Source organism: Sturnus vulgaris, chromosome 5, assembly GCF_052056855.1.
Source record: "Sturnus vulgaris isolate bStuVul1 chromosome 5, bStuVul1.hap1, whole genome shotgun sequence".
Taxonomy (NCBI): domain Eukaryota; kingdom Metazoa; phylum Chordata; class Aves; order Passeriformes; family Sturnidae; genus Sturnus; species Sturnus vulgaris.
Window position 1 is genome coordinate 59,232,950 of NC_142247.1, and position 22,704 is coordinate 59,255,653.

Below are 22,704 nucleotides of genomic sequence, written 5' to 3' on the forward strand. Positions count from 1 at the left end.
TCTCCTGGCATCTTAAAATCATTTCACACAGCTATTCCACTTAGCAACAATCATGGTGGGACTTCTCTAAACCTTTCATTTCTCTGGATGGTGAATAAATCCAGGACGTCCTTGGAGTTTCAGACATACACACAAGCCCAGTGAACGATAATGTACTGGAATGCCAGATTAAGTGAAGTGTAGGTGAGCAAGAGACCACAAGTAATTGCACAGCACAACTTAACACTAGGAAACAATGTAGCTCTACAGGAACTCAGGGCAAGGGGAAGGTGTACAAAGAGCACATCTGAGGCAACTTGCAATAAATAGGATTTCCAATCCAGAGTAAAATTTCCTTGTCTACATTAAGGCTACAAACAGTCACATTGCATATCTTATCCCATTAACAAAAAAAATCCTTCTGATGCATCTGCAGGGATGAGATTCATTTTGACACAAACTAATATGCTACAAATACAGATGGCTTTCAGGAAAACTTTGCTGACATTAATTAGCATTTGTTCTGACAGCACATGTTACATCACTACTATGTCATGCAGGAGATTAGAAGTAAGCCCAGAATAGTTTTCCCACACCTCCAGTGTTTGGATTTCTAAAGAGGCTATTATAGTATGACAAAATAAGATTAAATACCTCTAGCATTTTTCATGAGGAGGAAAAATTAAAAAAAAAATGTTGAGAATAACACACACAATCATTTGGTATAAGAAACCTAAGGTTTAAAATCATCCTCCTCCTAATTTAGAACAGAAAATTAAAACTGAAATTACAGTATTCCAGCAGGGGCCAGTATCTACCTGCTCTGAAATTTTGTTTAATTATGGCTTTTCATCTCATGCCTTAGTTTGACAAATAAGTTTTATCCTGCTGAAAATGTTACAGTATTCTGCTTTTATTGCAAACTGGAAACTAATGAGACATTACCAGATTACACTTCCATCATACTGATGGAAAGTTTGAAAGAATGTCCTGAATATTTAACATAATCAATTCCCACATTCAATAACTCAACATATTCTACATGTGTGAATCTGTGTGCTAAAAATTAGGTACCTCAATCCATTATAAACCACCAAAACATCTTTGACTTCAGCCTTTATATACAGTCCCAAAAACCTACTTTATGGCATTTGGATTTGAATAAGAAGTAAATTAGCATTTTCATCTGTGTCGTATGTATCCTTCACAAGTTCCTTAACAACACTTTTCTAAACAGTTTGCAGATGTCTTTAGCAGAGCAAAAAGACTCGCATCACTTGAATAACTATGCCACATACTTGTTATGCAAGATTAAGGATTAATCTCAGTTGTCATAAAGCTAAATTAAACATGGCTTTCCTCCCACCAAAATATTTGACAAAACTGCAAATGTGTTGAAAAATTACCAGGATGTACCACCAGATGACCTAATCAGCACAGATTTATAATTAATGACATTTTTAATCATAAGAATTTATTATTAATACTTAATTCTTTAGGACCTTTTTCTACCTACAGAAAAAACCTAAAATAAAATTATTACTTTCAACTGTATAAATTAGGATCCAAGTGACTTAGAACTGCAGCAAAAAAGGTTTCAGTTAAATTAAGAAAAATACAAAAATCAATTGTGAAAATATTGCAATAAAGTTGTTTAATGTACAAGTCAATATTCATGTAAAACCAAGAAATGAGATCTAGAGCAAAAATCTGAAGTAAAAACAGAATGTTACCAAAATAAATAAAAATACCTTAACAGAGTAAACTTTTTTTTTGGCAGGAAAGTTCTGCAATTGTGTTTATTTCTATATAAATTATTTAAGCCAAATTCACAGTGTTAGTTTTGAATCCTATAATTTTATTACAGTATTTTTGACTTGCTTCATAAATGCAGCATCCTCATTTCATTTATTCATTCTGACTTGAGTGCATCACTCAGTGTAACTTGAACGTATTAGAAAGATTCAAATCAAAAAGCTATTTAAAGAGAAATCTTTGAAAGTTTTTCTATGCCTCATGGGGACATAACTGCTGCTATAATTTAGCCATGACCACTACTATACTGGAAGAAAAACAAACCTTCATTTTGCTGTTTTTCTAAAGACATAGATACTAGTTTTTAAATGAGCTTTCAGAATACAGTTTTCTGAGCTTCATACATTTCCCCCAACTATCTTTTATGGTTGAAAGTTTTCACATTTTGTCTTCCTTCACCAAACACTTACAGGAGCAGCTATGCTCTCCAATATGACAATCCTGACAAAGTGGCAAACACATTAATAATCTTCAGTGTCTCCAAATGTAAGTTGGTGGTAAAGACAAACTTATTTACCATATTAATTAAATGGTCTATTTAACATGGAATATCAATTCTCTAATCACATTTCATTTGAACTTCTTATTTCAATTAGCAACCCTTAAGTCTTCTAGAGACCCTACTGTTCTAGGGTCATTAAGAACATTTTCATGATCTGTCAAATGAGGGAGTAAAAGGCAGAAACTACAAATACTCTCAGGAGTAGGCCTCTACCCTACTTAGGAGATGATTAGGGAGAAAGCAGCAGTAGTTCTCATTAGTTGCTTAGCAATGAAACGTCCCCCTATGAAAGGAGAAATGAACAAAGCAACAAAGGTGTTGCCACACAAACGAGTAAATGGATTGTCTATCATCCACTCAAGGATAATCTGTCCTTCATTAAAGCTAATCGATCTGGATTAATACACCAATGAATATCTTGCACAGACAAGGTAGGAAGAATCCAGTGTATGTAGCCTCACTGAAGTAGCCAGACAATACATTGCTCAATTTTACACACACAGCACCAAATTTTCACCGGATGTATGATAAACACAAGTACAAGGAAAACAGTTTTAATTCAAACCAGATTAACATGGTCATTTATACTATTAAACCTTACCTTTTATATCAATAATTATACCCAAGTTATTAATGACTTATTGTTAACAGTAATTTTCTTAATGCTTATAACAACTTAAATACAAATCTGTAAATTTAAGATTTAACCCATATCTAAGTTGTTTATGTTTCCAAAAGTATATTCACAAATAAAGCCGCAAACTCAACACAAATTGAGTTGCTGACAGTACCATTGTTACTAATGTTGTAAGTCTCAGAAAAGCAGAGTGCTTAACCAGAGAAATTTGATTACTGTTGTCTTAATTTTCAGACCCTAATTTCAGGATGCCATTATTTCAGTCACACATGCAGTTTAATATGTTCCCTTTATTTCAATTTCCCCACAACTGGTTTAAAAACATCCATGTTTCATCGGTTACATTTTGTTTCGGCAGGCATGCAATCAGGGCAAGCATTTTTTGTTTTACTTTCTTGTTTTGCTGCTGTTGTCTGGTTCATACATACAATATAAAATTTACCAAAAAAAACATTAATTAGAAGATAAAGGGAAAATAAAACAGTGAACACTTCTTAAGCAGAAATCAAGATGATTCCTGAACTTCACTACCTAAAATCTGGTTGCTTCTCAGCATACATTTAAAGCTACACAGATTTATAATTACAAACATTTATGATAAAATTAATATATCAAATTATGCTTTGATTAGCTCATCCAAACTGTTAGATTAAAATGAAAATGATGTTAAAAACCAATACTAATTCATAATTCAGTATTAAGACAAATCTTACCTATGTATTCACAAACGAAGACTACAAAAAAAGGTGTAACAAGATCATTTATGCCCTGAACATATCCACTGGCTGGATGACGTATTGCCCAGATAAACAAAATTCTTTCAAAGATCTGAAAAAGAGTTAAAGAAACCATCAATTTAATTTAACAAGTGATAAACACATTTTAAACAAGACACTTGTAAATTGTCATAACATCATGGAATTATAGAATATCCCGAGTTGAAAGGGACCCATCAGCATCACTGAGTCCAATTCCTGGCCCTGTGTAGGATGCTCTCAGGCACATGGAGTGATTCCTGGGGTATTTTCCAAACACTCTTGGAATTCTTTCAGGCTGGTGCTGTCACCATTTCCCTGGGGAGCTTGTTTCAGTGTTCAACAACTCTGAGAGTGAGAAACCTTTTCCTGTTATCCAACTTAAACCTCATCAACTCAGCTTTGTGCCATTTCTTTGAGTCCTATCCCTGATCATGAGAGTGAAGAGATTGGTACCTGCCCATCTGCTTCCCCTCATGAGGATAAATTTAATATTATGGAGTTAAGGAGTATAAAACACATGCATACGGAAGCATAAATGAACACTGATATTTAAAACCAATTCCCACTGCTATGTAAGCTTCTCAGTTCTTCAAAAGGAAGCATTTTCAGGGTATTAGCACGTGTTAAAACCAACCTAGTATATAATTGTTACAGTAGTTAATACAAAGAAGCTCTTATTCACTGGAGCTTTTCCAGTAATATAAAATTCCTCTTTTCTCAAGGGAAAGCAATATTAAATGATCTTCCCATAATTTTTCATCTCTTTGAATGAAGTATTCTACTAATGCAATATTCTATTTATCCCTAAGTAACAGAAAGAAGGACTTGATATAGTTTAGATTTTTTAATAACATGCCCATAAAAAGACATTCCACAACAGTTAAGCTTGCCTAATACTGCAGTGTGGAGTTTTACACTCCAGGCATCTGCATACTAGTTGATGAAAAACTTGGCGCAATCAGGAAATGTAAAAATACAGCAACTGCCTGCCATATCACAGAACCTCACCCTCTCAATTCTGTAAACTGAAGCTTGCTTAGGATCTGAAAAAGCTCGTGAGGCCACACCATATCTCAGCATGAGAAGAGAGCAAGGAAATTAGTGAACTTTTTTCTGACTCCATTTAGATCTGTGACAGGCTGTATTTCCTCTCAATCATTTGCTTCTGAAGATATTACATGCCTTTGAAAGACTGCAAATAAGCAGCAGAGTGAAAGTTTCTATATGCTTTGTCCTAACTACAGGCATGCAATCAAGGATATATAATCTTCTGAAACAAAAGAATCTTTGCCCATTCATGAGAGCACAAACTAGGTTGCTCTTCAGATCTGGCCTCAATACTAAAAAAGAGACATTTTGGAAGGATCCAAAGGATTCTGTGGTTTGCTGCAACTCCAGAAGTCAATGAATGCTCAGGCTTCAAGAAGGCCAGTGAAAGACCTGCCCTGAAAGGATGCAATACTTGGAGACATTTTCTTTGTGAAGTCAGGATTGTTTCTATTCAGTCCCACTTTAAATTTTTGTTAGATTAAGAAGCTGACTATCTTAATTTAATTTCAAATAAAATCCTATTTTTTAGTTAAACAGACCTCTTGCAGTCATTTTTAAGTAAGGAAAGGTCTCAGCATAAAGGACTCTCACATCCTGGTGCTTGAAATTCCCATCACAGGCTTACACATAAATTACCTGAAGCCGAAATATATTTGCACCTTTTACTTGGAAAACAAGTCTCAAATGTCAACATCTATCCTTCTCCTACAGACTTTCTTTTGAGAGTTAACTGTCCTCCAGGTTTTATGTTTCCCTGTCTGAAAATTCATGGAACAGGGAAGACAGTCAACAAGAGTAAGCTAAAAAAGTTTTGGTGGGTACTGAGAAACAAGCCTTAAGACAGTTGACATCGGATGCATTACAACCACAATTGAGATTCAGTTTTTGCTCAGTGTGATTTCAGAGATTAGGCAAAAAGGAAAGTATTCATTAGCAAATCCTCCATAGAAGCCTCTTGTTTCCATTAGCCAAGATGCTTACTCCTTTAGCTACAATTTCTTGGTACTAGTCTTGTCACCTCATGCATTTTAACAAGAATATTAAACCAAAAAAACCCAACCTCTGCCCTTTAAGCAGTAGCAAGTGGTGTTTCACTGTCTATCAATAACTGTATAAAGATTTTACACTGAGCCATTTATAATATGCTTTTACATAATCATACTCCGATGAAATTAGTTGTTTATGCAATACTTTTAGTATTACTGGAAAACTGCCAATCTGGCAAGGTTAGTTAGCTCACAGCCATTCTGCCTATTGCCACTTCTACTTTCAGCAACAGTAGTTTCTCAGTATTATCAGAGTTATCATGGTGCATTTCGTTTCTGAAAAAGGACATGCTGAACATACTGCAAATACAAACAACTTTCTCAAAAAACAAATATCAGAATGAGCTGACTAGAGAAACCCATTAAAGTTGCAATTACAGAATGTAGAAGAGGGTTATGCACGAGGCTAAATAAAAAACTCATGGTGTGATGGTGCTACAAAATATGCACAGTCAACAACCAACCAAAAAACCACAGTAATTCAATTAAAATACCCACTGTAGAAACTATAAACATTGTTTTTTCATGAAGGCATGTCTGAAGTCAAACAATTCACAAATTTGTAGCACCAAAGTTTCGTATCCTCAGAACCTGATATGATAGTTTGCATTGCAAATTGAGAAGCCTGTGGATTTGAAAATGTTTTTAAAATCCAGTTATGAGGGGGGTGGTGTTTACATTTGTTGGGGGGGTGTGGTGTTATATTTTTGAGCAGGAAGCCCCACTTAGTGATGGCACATCAGCTTTAATATCCCCAAATGCTTCCAATCAGAAATTCAACTACATACTGAAATAGCATTTTCAATTTCCTACCCATTTTCATAAAGTTTCATTTACTGTTCTGAATCAAAAAAAATGAGCTGAAAACCTGAACAGCAGACCGATTTAATTTTCTATACAACACTCGTGACTGTGTTCAAATAGGACTCATTAAAAAGGTCACTTTCCCAAAAGGATCCCTTTCTTGATTTCCAAACCAGCAACAAAACGTGGAATTATTTTTCTACTATGAACCACTACATCTCATGAGATGTCATTACCAATCTATTATTCTGTTTTGAATTTGACTCTCATTCATAATTACAGCAAGAATTATATTCATGTACATAAAGAAAAGAATCCATCAGCTTAAATGAAGGTTTGAATTGCTTGTGGGTTTTGCCACCTCAGAGGAACTTCAAAACTTCCAAAGCCTTAATTCAAAAGCTTTCAAAAATTTGCTTTTTTTTCTAAGTAGGAGAGGGAAAGAAGAAAAAAAAACAGAGAGAGAGGGGATAGAAAGAAAAAAAAAACAGAGGGGAGAACAAAATAATAAACTATTTTAAATTGTGCAATTTTGTTGAAATTATTATGTACAATATGCAAGCAAAGATGGGAAATACACAGCCATGTTCTTTCAATTTCAACAAAATTCAGTTTAAGATAAAGCAAGAAAAGATAATAAATTAGACAAGTCCATGTCAGCTAATCAAATTTATCACAATAATAAGTAGTCTTTAAAATAACTTGTAGTAGTCTTACAACTAAATAATAAGTAGTCTTTAAAATAACTGCACTATATGAAAGACCACCTCCAATTCCTCTGTTCTCCTCTTTCAGGGACACTATTAAGTCATTTATAGTCCTTTAAATTTTTGCTCCAACATTACCTTCTCCTTACTCAGGATCCATATAATTCCCATAAAAAATAAACACTTAAAACTGATTTTAAAAGGAACACATAATAACTAGTTATTTCCACATATCAGAATCAAAACATCTTTTTCTAAACTGCAGCATTTTATTAAAGAAACCAAACTCTGAGTTCAGATAAGAAATGAAAACAGCCTTGTTAACTCTAATTAAAAGTTCTTCAACAACAGAGATTCTGATACCACCAAGAACAGTAAAAATCTTGGTGTAACAGCAGCATTTAGAAATTTAAGTCAGGACACTGTGAGGTTTATACATGTTCTGTCTTTTTGAAGCTTTAACCAGTGCTTTTGTCCAGTTCTGTCAATAACAGTCTCTTCACTCCACTGTACGTGAGATTCTTCCCAGTAGTGGTATCATTTCTAAATCTTTGCAGCATCAGAAGTACACACAAAACTCACCATAATATCCACAACAAGGGTTTTGCACACAGTGTCATCCCTTAAAAACCATCTTTGACTCTTACTCTGATTTCCTTTGCTTCTCTTCAATCTCACCTTAGATAGCCCTTGCAATCTCACCTTAAAAAGGGGGAAGTGATTGTTGCTCACCAGAGACCAGCACCATCTTATCTCTCTCTGGAACAGGCAGCTCTGGGAACAACACACCCTATCTGCAAGAGCCCTTGGGAGTGGGAAGGATCCCTGTGGGGCTGAGGGATTCAGTGGTGCTATGGTAAGTCTCCAGAAACTCAGAAAGCAAGAGAAAGAAACATTGGAGAAATTGGGTGGTATGACCCTTCCCTGATGTTTTGTGGCATTAAGCAAGTAGGGTTCGTTTAAGATCACAGACAGAAAAAGACAAATGCAAGCCCATTCTCCCAGTAGCCCATTGATCTATAATAATTTAATAGTTTATTTCTTGCTGGTATGGTTTCGTTCTTGTCCCTTGATCTTACTTATACTACTCCTCAATTCATCCCTAGAACAGCCCAGGTAAAACACCACTATGTAGAAAGCAGGTGGAAAGCCCTATATTTATAGGCTTTTCTTTTGAAACACTGCACTAGGCTATTTCTTCAAACCAATTCTCCAACGTGTGGAAGAGTACTGCCATTAAACAAATAATTGGAACAATGGAAAACCAAATGAAAGCTAGTTCTCATTTAGGCTCTCATTATGAGTACAAGGTATGTTCTGTTTGGATCTATAATTGTATGAACAGAAGCTACATGGTAATACTTTGAAGGTCTAAGTACAACCATTAGAAAGGATAATAAGTTGAAGAATTAAACTAAATAATTGAAAGAGGAGAGTCCACACCAACTATGCTATTTATGACCTATATACTTTAAAATGAAAAGTCCCCATGAATTTCAATTTGCCAACAATATAGGCCAATTTGATTAATATACTTACCATTAATCACATTATTATATATTTACATTAATTATATAGTTAAACAGTAGTAAAACAATTTAAATAGTGTACTCAACATACAAAACTTACAAGGAAGCAAAATCAGATAAGGCACTCAAACCAGCCGTGCTACAAATTCAAAAAGGAGAATTTCCCAAATGTAACATGTTAAGAACTTCCAGACCTTAAATGATTTTGACAAATACATGGCACCACAGGACTATGCTCTGGATTACTTTAAAAACACATTATTAACAAAATATATAAAAAGGAAAAAAAAAGGGGGGAAAAACCCCTCAAGGGCACAAGACCACAATGAAAACTGACAGATTCAATACAGGAAATTAATGAGGTGCCTTTGCTTTTATAACTCATACTTACACTGCTATTCTTAGCCTCTACTTATATAGCCTCACTTTTTTATTTCTTTAAGCTAGTTCTGAAGTCAAAATAGCAAGTGTAATCAAATTAATTATTAATCAAACTGTGATATCAGATTCACTAATAAAATGTTTTCTCTAACAAAAACAACATATATCATTCTTACCTCTGTTACTTTGGGCTGAAGTCTCAAAACTTCAGGACTCATGCGTGGTATATCTATGTGTATCTAATTAGACAAAAAAGAAATACTGTAAGAGGAACCAACAGCATACTTTCTAAACAACATAATACTTAAAATAATTCTATTGGTTTACACTATTAGTTGTAATCCCATTGTATCATTACTTTTGGGATAACATGGATTTTTACTGTATTTCAAAACATGTAGCCAAATCTTTCAATTAAGCAAAATTTAAAAACACATACATTTGTATTCACAATCTAGGATCCTTACATCACATTTTAATTATTCGCGAGTTATAATTATATTACCTCAGGGTAATTATGAGTAAATAGATACTACTAATTCTGTAACGTCATATTCAACTGTCACTATTATAAAATCATTTAGATTGGAAAAGACCTGTAAGATCATCAAATCCAAATGTCCAAAGGTAAAAGCAGAGTTCAGCACTTATTTTAATGTATTTGACAGTCAAGAAGGGGGCACAAAAATACCAGTATTCCTAAAATTTTTATTCTGAACTTCACAAAGGAGTTTATGCAACAGAGTGTTGAAGTGATGGTTTCTGGTTTCCATTCACAAGCCTTATGTTAGTGATACTATGTCCTTCTTACTACGAAAGATTAGTCTTGAAGCTGAAAGAAATATCTTGACTTCTTCTGTCCTAAGGAAGGCTAAAGTATCATTGCTTAGTGTAACAAACTACTCATTTCAATCCAAAACTTGAAGAAAAGTTATCTGCTTATCTGGGTGAGCATGAGAGTTTGACGTGCCTATGTTTATAGCACATCACATATAGCTCCAACTTCTTAAGCAGAAGTTTGGAGCCAGTAAGACACAGTCACTGCTGTACTTTTCCTGTCCATCTTCACTCATTTGAAACAAGGTCTGAGCAGGAGATAAAAGACTTGAAAATACAACTATTTTTAAACAGAAAAAACATGGCAACACTAATGCTGACATTAAATGAAATCCACTATTTCAAATTTCAGATCAAAACTACTTCACATTTTTGCTTTTAAAATCTAGGAAAATTATTAGAGGGTTGACTGTCTGGTAAGATTAAAGAAACAGAGAAAAGCAGTAGCAAAGTTCAAAAATAATCTCTAAGTCCTTTAGCAAGTGTTCTGTAGATAAAAGTGAATTCAATAGATGTTCTACCTGTCTGTAGGTATCTTGGTGGTTTTCATCATTTCTGGAATCATAGTATTGTTCAACAAATGCAAAATACTCTTTACGTTTTCTTTGTAAAGTGCTTTCTCTTCGGTCCACATTTGCAGGAAGGTAGCCCTGAAAAAACAGTGAAATGAGAAGGATGTTACTCACTGCATTACAAGAAGCATTGCTGGTATTTGATTACATGTCACAAGAGATCTAATAAACTGATGTAGGGCCATGTGCTCCCACACAAATCTAAATCCTTCACTAAACTATTTTTCTAATCACTCCAATTGGTACAAAAGTTCAGATATAAACACCTTATAAAAACAGCTTCTTTTCTTCTTTTTTTTCCTATAAAATGCAATTTCTCATCAAAAATACTAAGATGGAGTTGATTTTTTAGGAGAAAAGCTTCAATAATAAGTTCAGGCAAATTTAATACCATGTGAGTTCCTTAATTTTTATGGGGCTAGTATTAGAGTAATTTTATTACATTTTTAAACAATGTGTATTAACTCAGTTGCCTTCAAGTAGGAATTACACATATTAGCAAGGGAAGCTTAGATTCAAAATTAGGAAAATCTTCTTCATGGAAAGGATTATCAAGCATTGGAACAGGATGCCTGAGGAAGTGGCTGAGTCACCATCCCTGGAGGTATTTTAAAGATGTGCAGATGTGGCCCTTAGGGACATGGTTTAGTGTGAGCTTGGCAGTGATGGGTTTATGGCTGGACTACACAACCTTAAAGGTCCTTTCCAACCTTTCGTGTCCAATCACAATTCTATGATTCATTGAAAATGTTATTCCTGTAAACTTTAATTACTTAGTTTGTAATGACAACAGAATAAGTACAAACCATATTACATTTCAGATACCTTAAGAGGTACTTTCTTTAGCAAAATTAATTCCTTTAAGATATACAGACTTGTGTCTTATTCCAAGTACTTTAAATCCTACCAGCTTCACTTTTGCCTAAAGACTTTTCTGACATTTAATATCTTGTTCCAGTGTTTTGTGTTAAATATTGAATTCTGCTGCCCATTTATTCTCAACAGTTGTGGTTTCTTCCCTGTAGGATATCTTAGTTGGTTGCATTAGAAAATAATTCATTTTTGATATCAAATGTGATTATTCAAAGAACACAAGTCTTTTGGCCATTATTTGGTTTCAAAGACTGAACTAATCTTTCAATTTGACATGTTTCCCATTCATTTTACAAGTTAGGTTTTATTTTTAAAAGTTGGAAAGGCTTGAAACATATCAGCGGTGAATAAACTGGTGGAGAGTTTAATCTGCTTATTCAGTAATTTCCTCCAAAGGTTTTTGCAAATGTACCTTTACTTTTGTTACTCAAAAGAGAAGAGAGCCTATATAGTTCTTCTTGTTGTTTAGGTATAGTGTACTTAACATTTTTGCTATCTTTTAAAAATAAGTCATGTCTTTTTTTTAAATATACCAGTAGACATGCATAATATCAACAGAGTATTATATTGAAAAACTGTCTTCATCAAACACTTATTAACATTATCAACCTGCTGACTATAACAAGTATCTCAAGTGATCAATTTCTTAAATCATATTTTTAAAATTCCAATTTCTATGCCAGTTTTGCAAACAAGACAATCATCATCTGCCTCAGATACCACCAAGTATACTCCATTCCAAATAAGTTTGGGCTTTTTTAAAAAAGACTTTTGAATCATTTTGAAACAAACATATACTAAAACCCTAACTATACTTCGGTTTCTTCAGTTTTCTGGTTGTGTTTTAGTATTGCAATTCATCTTCAATCAAAATATCACTTGATTTTTAGGAACACTTATTTTCCCAGGAGCTCCTGGTGCACTGTATGGAATCATAAAATCGTTTGTGTTGGTAAGGATTTTAAAGATCATCTAGTTCCATCCCTCCCTTCCACTAGCCCAGGTAGCTCAGAGCTCCATCCAACCTGGCTTTAAATCCTTCCAGGGATTACCATTATTAGTAGGTCACTATTAGGTTACCATCAGAAAAAAGGATGGTAGAGCTTATGACTATAAAAACTGAAAGCATTTTTCTCTCCCTCTTAGGAAAGAAGATGAAAGAAAATGCTGCCTTACAGTACAGAAAAGTAATGATTACTAAATGACTCATCTTTGGCTTTCCAAAACATACTAAATGAGGACACCCTAATAGAAAAGACATCACAGCAGGATTTACTTAAGAAAAGCTAAGAATTTTCAAAATACTGCCATTTTTAGGTAGAAAAAACAAACAAACAAAAATGCCAGAGTTTTGTAGATCTTACTTGAAAAAAATGCATTTAATTGCTAAAATATAAAAAAAGCCATCTGAAAGCAGGTTTTTGCAGAGGTATGGCAAGATGAAGTTGCAAATTGAACTGAAATAGATCCTGAACAACAACTGGAGTTGTTAAAGCAACAGAACAAGAAAACTCCTACACTTAAGCATTTTTCTAGTCCCAGAATACTAAATTAAAATCAACTTCTGGAATTAAGTTAAAGCTCCTGGAAAGCCGATGCTCTGACTAGAAAGCAAGAGGAGTCAGCTCGTTTTATATTTTTATAATTTGCATAATTCCAGCTCTCTAAACCTCAGTATCAGTCTTCTGATTCAGAACTTTAAAAATGCTTATGCTTTAGCTTACTGCATTTCAAAGTCAACTTGCAGTTAGCCACAATTTTTCTTTCTTTTAGTATTTTGAAACAGACATCCTACACTTCAGGAGAAAAAAAATGCCTTTTTTTATTACCAAAATCACATATAACTTTGGAAACAGAACTAAAATAAATTGTAAGCTCCATGTTTAATTTCAATTACAGCAGGATATTTGAATATCCACCATTAAGCTGCATCTGCATTTAGCATTAGAAGGAACTAAGCTGCAAATTTAGTAGAACTCATCAGCAAGAGAGACTCTTTCAGTCACTAGAAATCAGTGTCAATCTGAAGTAAATACTTTGCATTCCCTACAGAATCATTCTATAAAAAGCAAAGCTATTTAAGTCTACTCTCTGAAAAATTCGATAGTGATAAACTGGTGTGTGTGTATAATTCAGAATTTTAAACAGTTCTTAAATGCACGAAGATTTGCTGAGAAAGTGTCTTTCACAGCCTCTGGAGAGTAGACATCACGAGAGTTCTGCTTCTTTTTAATACAAACATCCTCATAAACCTTCTCCCAACCACAGGCAGACAAACAACAGCTAAAATGCTTAACTGTTTGTCATCACAAGCATTATAGCTGAAAAGATTGACATGAAAAATATGTATATGAAGAATAAGCTGTATTTTTGCAGAAGAACCTTTTTAAACATAGTGCAAACACCAAGATGAAAATAATTCTGTTCTGTAACACCAAACCCAGTAAATCACAAGCTTCCCACAACCTTCTCTCTGATGCCGAACTGAAACACCTCCATGGTGCTTCAGACAATTTATTCTCAAGCTACAGCCATTGCAAAAACCTCTGGCCATAGGGAAAAAGTCAGAGTCCTCAGCCACCCAAAAACTCTCACCACAAAAAAGTGACTTGTTTTCTAATGAGGTTGTCTCTCTGAACTGCCTCACAGGTCTGACATCAGGAAAGCCAATGCCACAACTTAATTGACACAGCAGTTCAGAGTTGTTAATCTCAAAGCATATAGAAGAATCAGCCCAAAAAACCCATAGATCCTATCACTGTTTTTTCTCACTACAGTGTTAATCCTTTCTTGCAGTTCAGAAGTCAGAATGAAGCCTTTCATAGGACGCTGATAGTCCCACAGTAGGGGAAGCAAAGACTATTTTCAAGAACACTCTTAAGAATGTACTTGTCTCTGAACTCTCCAACATTCCATCAAAACTGGTTGAAAGAAGCCCTTCTTTCATAGAAGCCAGGCTGAAAAATAAAGATACACAGTTGGCATGATTTATTACTACTTCTCATCTCCTTCCTTTAAATTTGATAGATTAATCTTGAAATTGAGTAAAAGAACGTAACTTCCATTACAATTCAGCACAAGACACATTTCCAACCGTCACTGATGGATTACAATTCATGCAAAATCATTTGCAATGGTTGAAAAAGCTATTAGTACTAAATGCAGAGGAAGAATAATTTAAAAAAAATACAACTTACTGAAAGAAGCTTCCATGCAATTGGACGAACCCGTTTGGGAATACCAGACCAACTCAATTTTCGCAATTCATCTATTAAAACACAATGGTTTTATGAGAAGCAAGGAAGTGTTTACAACAATGGTCTTCTTAGAAAATCCAGTGAACACAGAAATATAGGGCAATCCTAATGAATTAATTACATACTGGATAATTGCTATCCATAAGGACACCTATGGTAATAGGCACTGAGTGTGATAAGGTAACTCTCTGGAGTATTTCTCACCATTACTTTTTGGTATACACGCCTTATATTGTCTCAGTTGGCAACTTACTACATAAATGTATTATTCTTCCAAGTATTTATGAGATACATATGAAAGGAATACAGTGTATCAAAGCAGGTAAAGCAGTTGCAACATGATTAAGATCTCCACAAAATAAGGAACAGCATATGCTTTTAGAAAACATTAAGAAGTTCACAGTACTTCTGCACACTAAATATGCATGAAAGGAGGAAGCATGAAAGCATGCTTATACACATAACCTCAAGAAATTTCACAGCTCACAATGAATTTCTCCCCTATCATTCATCTCAAGGAGTTGAGAGGCATTGGAAGAATAAAAAATGACCAAAGGATCAGTAACATTAGAAAAATATGACACTACTGGAATTCAGTGTGAACCAAAGTCTCAAAGAAACAATGAAAGCAGAACTTGTACAGACTATAAACACAGATTAAGAGAGTAATTAAAAAAGTCACTGGCAGGCACAACAAATACACTTCATTATGAGTATGCTGTCATTGCAAACACAAGGATTCAATGGGAAGAAGATGCAATAAGCAACTGAAACGAGTTTAATTTATTGCCATATTGATCATCATGCACAAGCTGGCCAACACGAATCCCAGACAGCACTGGTTACATCATCTAACCTTGTTTCCCATTTTTTGATCTTCTTTTTCCAGCATACTTCTACTTCCTTTTCTCTGCCCCAGTTTAACAAACCACTTCAATTATTTCTTCCCTTCATGGTCCCAGCTTTGCTACTGCTATACCCAAATTTGGTATTTCTGAAATGATTATCAGGCACCCTTGGTCTTGTAATGCTGCACTTCCCTAAGTAATCCCAGTACTTTTCTCCATGCAATGGCACTGTTTGGGCACTTCTCACACACTTCCCCCTTTACTGCTTATGAAACCCAGGCATACCATCGGGTACTATCTACAACTTGTGTCAGCTTCTCACACTGTGGTTTGCTACATACAGCAATTTTTCACATCACCTGTAGTAGTTCACACCCCAGGGAGTTTGCTCAGCCTCCAAGCAGCTTCAGTATTGACTTGCAGCCCCAACTACTTCTGCAACAAGCTTCAATTCCACCCATGATTTGATGCCAAATAAATCCCCACAATACTAAGCACTGCAGCATAAGTAACAGTTATATCACTGTTATACTCTTCTAAAAACCAGAAAGGCAGGAACTGGTCAGAAGATGGAAAGACAAAGTAAACATATAAAATTAACAAGAGTAGAAAAACAGTATTTTGTATAATTTGTGAACAAAAACAATTTTTAAAAAGAGATAGTATCTGCCTTAACTAAACAATCTACAAATTATATATGTATTTCCCTTCCACCCCAAAGCATGACAGTTAGTTCCAGTTGGTTTAATACCAATGAAAGCCCCAAGTCTTCAACAGGAAAATCTCCAACTGTGCATCTTCCTGCTCCACTCCTCCTTGTGCAGTATTTATGAACAAATATTCTTTACTGGGTCTAATCTATTTGTGTCCAGGCTGAACAGAAACCAATCTTGTGCATTAGTTTATTATTTCCTTACATAATCATTTTGCTCAAGTTTCAAGTTTTGGCTGCCTTTACCCACAACCATACCATTTACAAACTATGCAATTAGTATATGAAGAAAACAGAAAATAAATAGCAACTACTTTTATTATCTTCTAGCAACACAATTGTCCATTCTCAACTCTATACCCACCAAACTCACTCTAATCTTTCACCTTTCCATTTTGTTGCTCCACCCTTAACTCGATTCAATGGGAATCCATGCCCAAAGATAGGTATCAACCTCTAACAACAGCCTATGTGAAAAAAAAAGTATAAAAAAGGAAAATATGCAGATCTACTGTCACAGTCAGAAATGTGAATCATGTGATTAAATGAGCGACAGATAATCCCAAATCACTTAGTACAAAAATTCCACTTTCTTTTAAGTAACTCATTTAAGGCCAAAGATAGGAAATACACAAGCAAATTGGAACACAGCTTATTTTCCCTCCCTCCCCTCTTGATGCTATTCTGCAATGAACATACATTTCCTGTCACGTATTCCAAACAGTAACACAGCTACAGGAGTGGGTTCAAAAGGACTGCTCTTTCTAGAAGGAAACCTCAGCACTGGACATGGAAGTAAAAACCAAAGACAAATGATCTTTTTCTTTTTACAATGTAACCCTTATTTGAAACAGACTCTCCATTTAACCATCTTGTAGGATTTGGGAGTGAATAGTCCCAGCATTCTTCCATGCTGAACACAAATAATTACTTATGTTGCTTTACCACTGCCTTATGCTATCTGTGATCTCTTTTAAAACCTAGATTGTCTGCTGGGCCTACAAAATCTTTGACCATGTTCCTTTTCCCAATATATCTGAGAAAAAACATTTAAAGCTAGTTTTTAATATTTTTATAAGTTGGTTCTCAAACTCTCTTTTAGAAATGCTTCCATTCATTTGGCCTGACAGGATTCATATTCTGCTCTGCTCTCCTTATTTGACACAGAATTTTACCTTTTGGATTGTAATTAATAACCTTCAATTGTATTTAATAACCTCCTCTGCTCTGTTGTCATGCCATCCTTCTGAACTTTCTCAAGGCTTTTGTTTCTAGTTTTGCTTTCATAAGTGCTACAGTAATTGCTTTCATGACAGAGAACTGTTAGACAGATGACTGCACATCTGAGAGTTAAGTCAATTCCATCACAAACCATTAGCCCTGGGTATGTGATAATTCTCTTTCTTCACACTCACTGCCGTCCTATATCACAGTTTTCTAAAATTCCACACGATCTCAGATTAACCCAAAAAAAAAATCAGATAAAATTCTGGCCCTAACTTTTCACTACAGTGAGCTCAACTACTATTTTGCCAGTGACTAAGAGCACACAGTAAAACTCAAAGAGATGTGCAAGAATTCTTATCAGGTGTAGTAGCAACTCCCAAAAGCACACAGTCTGACCCTTGCATGACACTATTGCTAAAGCATCAATTCACATTATGCTTTCCTCTGATGGTTTATCACCAAAACAAGAAGAAAGAAAACAAAGGACCCTGCCCTTTCCAACAACAATTACGACAGCAGGACAAAAGTTGCTCCTAGAAGACTTAGTCTAACATTACTATAACATAAACCAAAAATGCTTCTAGTGATGAGGAAAAAAATTTGAAGCATATACACAAGAGTACCATTTTACACACATATAAAAGACTGTCAGTGAAGCTAAATTCTAATACTGCTATTAAAATACATTAAGTACATGTGCATTTTATTAGACATACATAGCTAAATTTTACAAGTGTCTCTATTACATTCTTTAAGATGGGCTTTATTCTAACAAATGATTCAACAGGTGAGTTTCTAAAAATCAAATAACAACAGATAACTGAAATACTTGCATTCTAATTCTCAGGTTACCTTGAGACACTGATTAGTGATTGGTCAGCCTCACTTTTGTGCCTGGGAAGATCATGGAACAGAAGACCTCCTGTTGGGGGTTGAATTGTTCCCTTTTCTTTCTGTGGAATTTTCTCCCATTGTTATGCTAAGTAGTTGTGGCTACACCTTAAAACAACCGGAAAAGGAAAGGTGGGATGGGGGGTCTGGAGCGGGGGACTCTCTCTCGCTTGGCTCGTGGAGTGGGAGGACAGCCTGGGCTCCGCTCTGGCATCTTCCCCTGCCATCCCAGCACTGAGATCCACGCTCCCTGCCGTTGGACATCGCTCTGCTGCTCTCCCATCTCACCCTACTACCTCCGGACACTCTGCTGAGCACCACGACCGACACCGTGAGGGGGGAGTCACTTTCCCATCCCCTCTCACCCCTGGGCCGCGGCCGCCATCACCCAGCCCTCTTCAACTGCGCGGGACCTGCCCTGCCCCCAGCACCGGTAACAGCACAGGGAGACGGCCTGCGGCCAGAAGGGACTGGAGCGGAGCTAGACTGTTCTGCTCTGTTGTCAATTTTTATAGCTGTTGTTGGTTTTTTTTCTGCCTTGTTGGATATCAGTAAAGAACTGTTACCCTTATCCCCACACCTCCTGCCTGAAGGCCTCTGATTTGGACCTAAAATAATTAAAAGGGAGCGGATTGCATTCCGCATCTCGGGAAGGGGGCTCTTGCCTCTCCTTAGCCCATACCTGTCTTTCAAACCAAGACACCTCCCTAGAAGCTCCATGAAGGTGCATGCAGGACAGTGATGTGATTTGAGACAGCCAGCACAGCCGACCAGAGCAAGCCCTGCCTGAGCAGCACCTTGGCCTTCTACAATGGAGTGACTAATCAGCAGACAAGGAAAGGCTTTACAGGTGTCACCTCCTTAGACTTCTGTAAAGCCTTTGCCATGGTCCCCCACAAAATCCTTCTCTATATTGGAGAGAGAAGTGGATTTGATGGGTGGACTCTGGTGAATGAAGAATTGGTTGAATGATCACATCTGGGGAGTACTGGCCAGTGGCTCAATGTTGAGATGGAGATCAGTGATGAGCAGTGTCCCTCAGGAATTCATACTGAGCCCAGAATTCCGTGTTGGGGACATGCTGCAGGACCAAGTGTACCCTCAGTAAATTTGCAGATGACCCTGAGCTGAGTGGTGTGGTTGACACGCCAGAGAGCTGGGATGCCTTCCAGAGGGACTTGGACAAGCTGGAGAAGTGGGATCATGGGATTATCATCAGGTTTAAGAGCAAGTGAAAGGTCCTGCAGCTAGGTTGGGGCAACCCACCAGTATCAATGCAGGCCAGGGGATGGAGAGATTAGGACAATAAACATCGGAGAAGGACTGGTGGGTACTGGTGGATGAGAAACTAGGCAGGTGGAAAAGCCTAACATGTCCTAGACTGGATCAAAAGCAGCATGGCCAGCAGGTCAAGGGAGTTAATTCTCCCCCTCTATTACACTTTGGTGAGTCCTCCAGGTGGGCATGGAGGCATCCAGCTCTAGAGTCCTCAGTAAAAGAAAGACATGGACCTTTTGGAGTGAGTCCAGAGGGCCGTGGTCAGCAGGCTATAATGCCAAAAATGTTTTTGGGTTTTATATATTTTCCATATATTTGTAGCTATGTAGACTATTATTATATAGTTATATAGCTCCTTAATTAACTATAGTACTTTTCCTACCCCATTACTTAAATTTTAGAGCAATAAGCTAACCTTCCTGGAATCTTATTTAGTCTTGCCTCTATAGTGTGAACCAAGGACATCTTTATTTTCTCTATATATTGTAGACATAACAAATGTGGGGTTAGAAGCTAGGGGAGGCTTCAGTGGAGGGCAGAACCAAAAGAGATTACTTAATTAACTGTTTCTCTAATTGGATGACTTCCATTAAGTATGCTAATGTGTTAAACTAATAAAATTTTCAGGGTCCTGTACATTACATGTGCATCTTGCCATATTTGCACCATGAAGGACCTTCCCTAAAGGAAACAGTTTTGAATCATCTTAATATTGTTTGGCTTGTGGCATCAGGTCTCAGCCGGACTACCTTTCCTATGAAGACAGGCTGAAAGAATTGGGGTTGTTCAGTCTAAAAAGAGAAGGCTCTGGGCAGACATTCTTGTGGCCTTTCAATACTTAAAGGGAGCTTATAAGAAAGATGGGGACAGATTTTTTGTCAGAGTGTGTTTTGATATGATGTGGGATAATGGTTTAAATCTGAAAGATAGTGGCTTTAGACTAGATATAAGGAAGAAATTTTTTTACAGTGAAGATAGTGTAACACTGGAACAGGTTGCCCAGAGAAGTTATGAATGTCCCATCTCCAGAAACATTCTGGGTGAGGGTCCAAGAGCAACCAGATCTCGTTGACCATGTGCCTGCTAATTGCAGATGGCTTAAAGGTCCCTTCTAACCCAAACCATTCTACGAACTTTGTAACATTATAGCCAATGACAAATAGTTTAATAATTAATTCAAATACTTTCTCCCTAGTCAAATCATAACTTCAATAAATTATCATTAGAGTAAGTCCTTCCCCTTGTAGACTTCCCAAAGAATTAGACATCCCAGTTTTGAGTTGCTGATCATGCTTCCAAGCACAAACTTGCTACAAAAGAGTTTTAATAGCACCTACAAATCAGACACGCATATTAAATCAAGATCGTACTGCAAAAATATTCTTGCCTCAATACAATTAATATTTTCCTAAATTTCCCAGAACAATTGTTTAGAATGTTTACAAATGCTCACTTTCAAATTACAGACATGATCACTTGCAAAAAGTGTGAGCAAAGAACCAGCTGAAATTAGGCAGACCCAAAAAGTTTCTGTAAAACCCTGTCTGTGAACTCTATCCCAAACTGAAAGGATAATTTCTGAAGAAACAGTTTAAACCCCAATTGTTACTCTGTTTTTCAGCTGCCTCATTATTTGATATAATTCTGTGACCAATGAGTATGAAAGAATTTATAAATCCCCACAGATTTTAGACAAAGTTTGCTCACACTAGCCAACCATCACTTCTGCTTAGGAGAAAGTAGTTACTTTTCACAGAAACATTGTTGCTTTAGGATATCTTATTATGAAGGTATAATGAGGTAAGAAAATGCTTCAAATTAATAGGATTACTTTAACTTTGGGAAAAAATTGCTTTATCTGGCATACTACAATACATTTACAGATACATTTCCTGTCTCTGAGAAGAAAAAGTTTAAAGCAATTCTTCTAACAGCAATCTTAGGAGCATCTTTTTACTGCATTTAGATTCAAAGACTTCTCATATTCCATAAATATTTCAAATTTTACAAAGAAAACATGTCATTAGTTCACTAGCCTTCAACTGTACAAGCAATTACTGGAGTGATTACCAACTACACCTAAAACACATGAGGGCAAACAACCAAGTCTACAAGTACTTTTCTTGGAACTACAAGCTAATCACTCTATCCATTACAAATATATTTAAAAAAAGAACTATTAAAGGAGTCCAAAATTTCTCTCTATTATTATATAGTATATTAATAATAATATTAATACATATGATGTGTGTATTACTTATTTTTGATATAGCTATTATTTCATTGAGATTACTATAAATGGCTACATGAAGTGATGGTCTGCATGAGCAACTCCATGATAGATATGATAAACTAGATTTACATGGTTTATGTTCCTGTAACAAATTCCTTGGATATTTTAACTATACAAAGCTGGAAAATTCTTTCAAATGCACAGATGCACAGAACTGCAGCTCCCCCAACAGCACGTTATAAATCAGGCAGTACATATAGAAAATAGCTTTAATAGAGGGCTTGTTATTACTATGGCAACCACAGCAACTAGTTTTCAAAATGAAAAATAGCTCTGTTAGGCAGTTCATTAATTTTTTTTTTTTAATCAAACACTGACCTTAATCTTCTCAATGGAACAAAGAGTTATTCTGAATGCTGCAGAAACAGGAAATAAAGGCCAATCCACCTTTGTAAATACAGGGTAAGAGCCTTTTCAGATCCTTTGCTAGAAAAGACTAGCAAAGTACATCTTGTCAGCTAGTTCACATAAAAAGTCAGAAGCAGAAGCAGATGAGGTTGGTGTTACAACATACAAGAAAACAGTGATTAGGAAAACTAAGGCATAAAGAAGATTATTGAAACTGCTAAGACCTGCAACACATGAAGCTAGTGATGGAAACGATAAGTAATGGAGAACAACTGTGACAGTAGCAGATGTTTTTCATAGTTCTGCCAAAACATTCAATTTCTGTGCATCATCAACTGTTTTTATTATTACATTAATGCC

General features: G+C 35.8%; 1 protein-coding gene across 2 annotated transcripts in view; it reads right to left on the reverse strand.

The window, feature by feature from the left end:
* Positions 1 to 22,704, reverse strand: part of TBC1D22A (TBC1 domain family member 22A) — a 140,025-nt gene that overhangs the window by 104,282 nt on the left and 13,039 nt on the right. For both annotated transcript variants that reach the window (XM_014868950.2, XM_088165782.1), the window contains exons 5-8: positions 14,688 to 14,758; positions 10,567 to 10,695; positions 9,385 to 9,447; positions 3,647 to 3,761 (exon numbers count right to left, since the gene is read on the reverse strand). In XM_014868950.2, the coding sequence (XP_014724436.2) occupies positions 3,647 to 3,761; positions 9,385 to 9,447; positions 10,567 to 10,695; positions 14,688 to 14,758 (378 nt within the window). The remainder of the gene's footprint in view (positions 1 to 3,646; positions 3,762 to 9,384; positions 9,448 to 10,566; positions 10,696 to 14,687; positions 14,759 to 22,704) is intronic.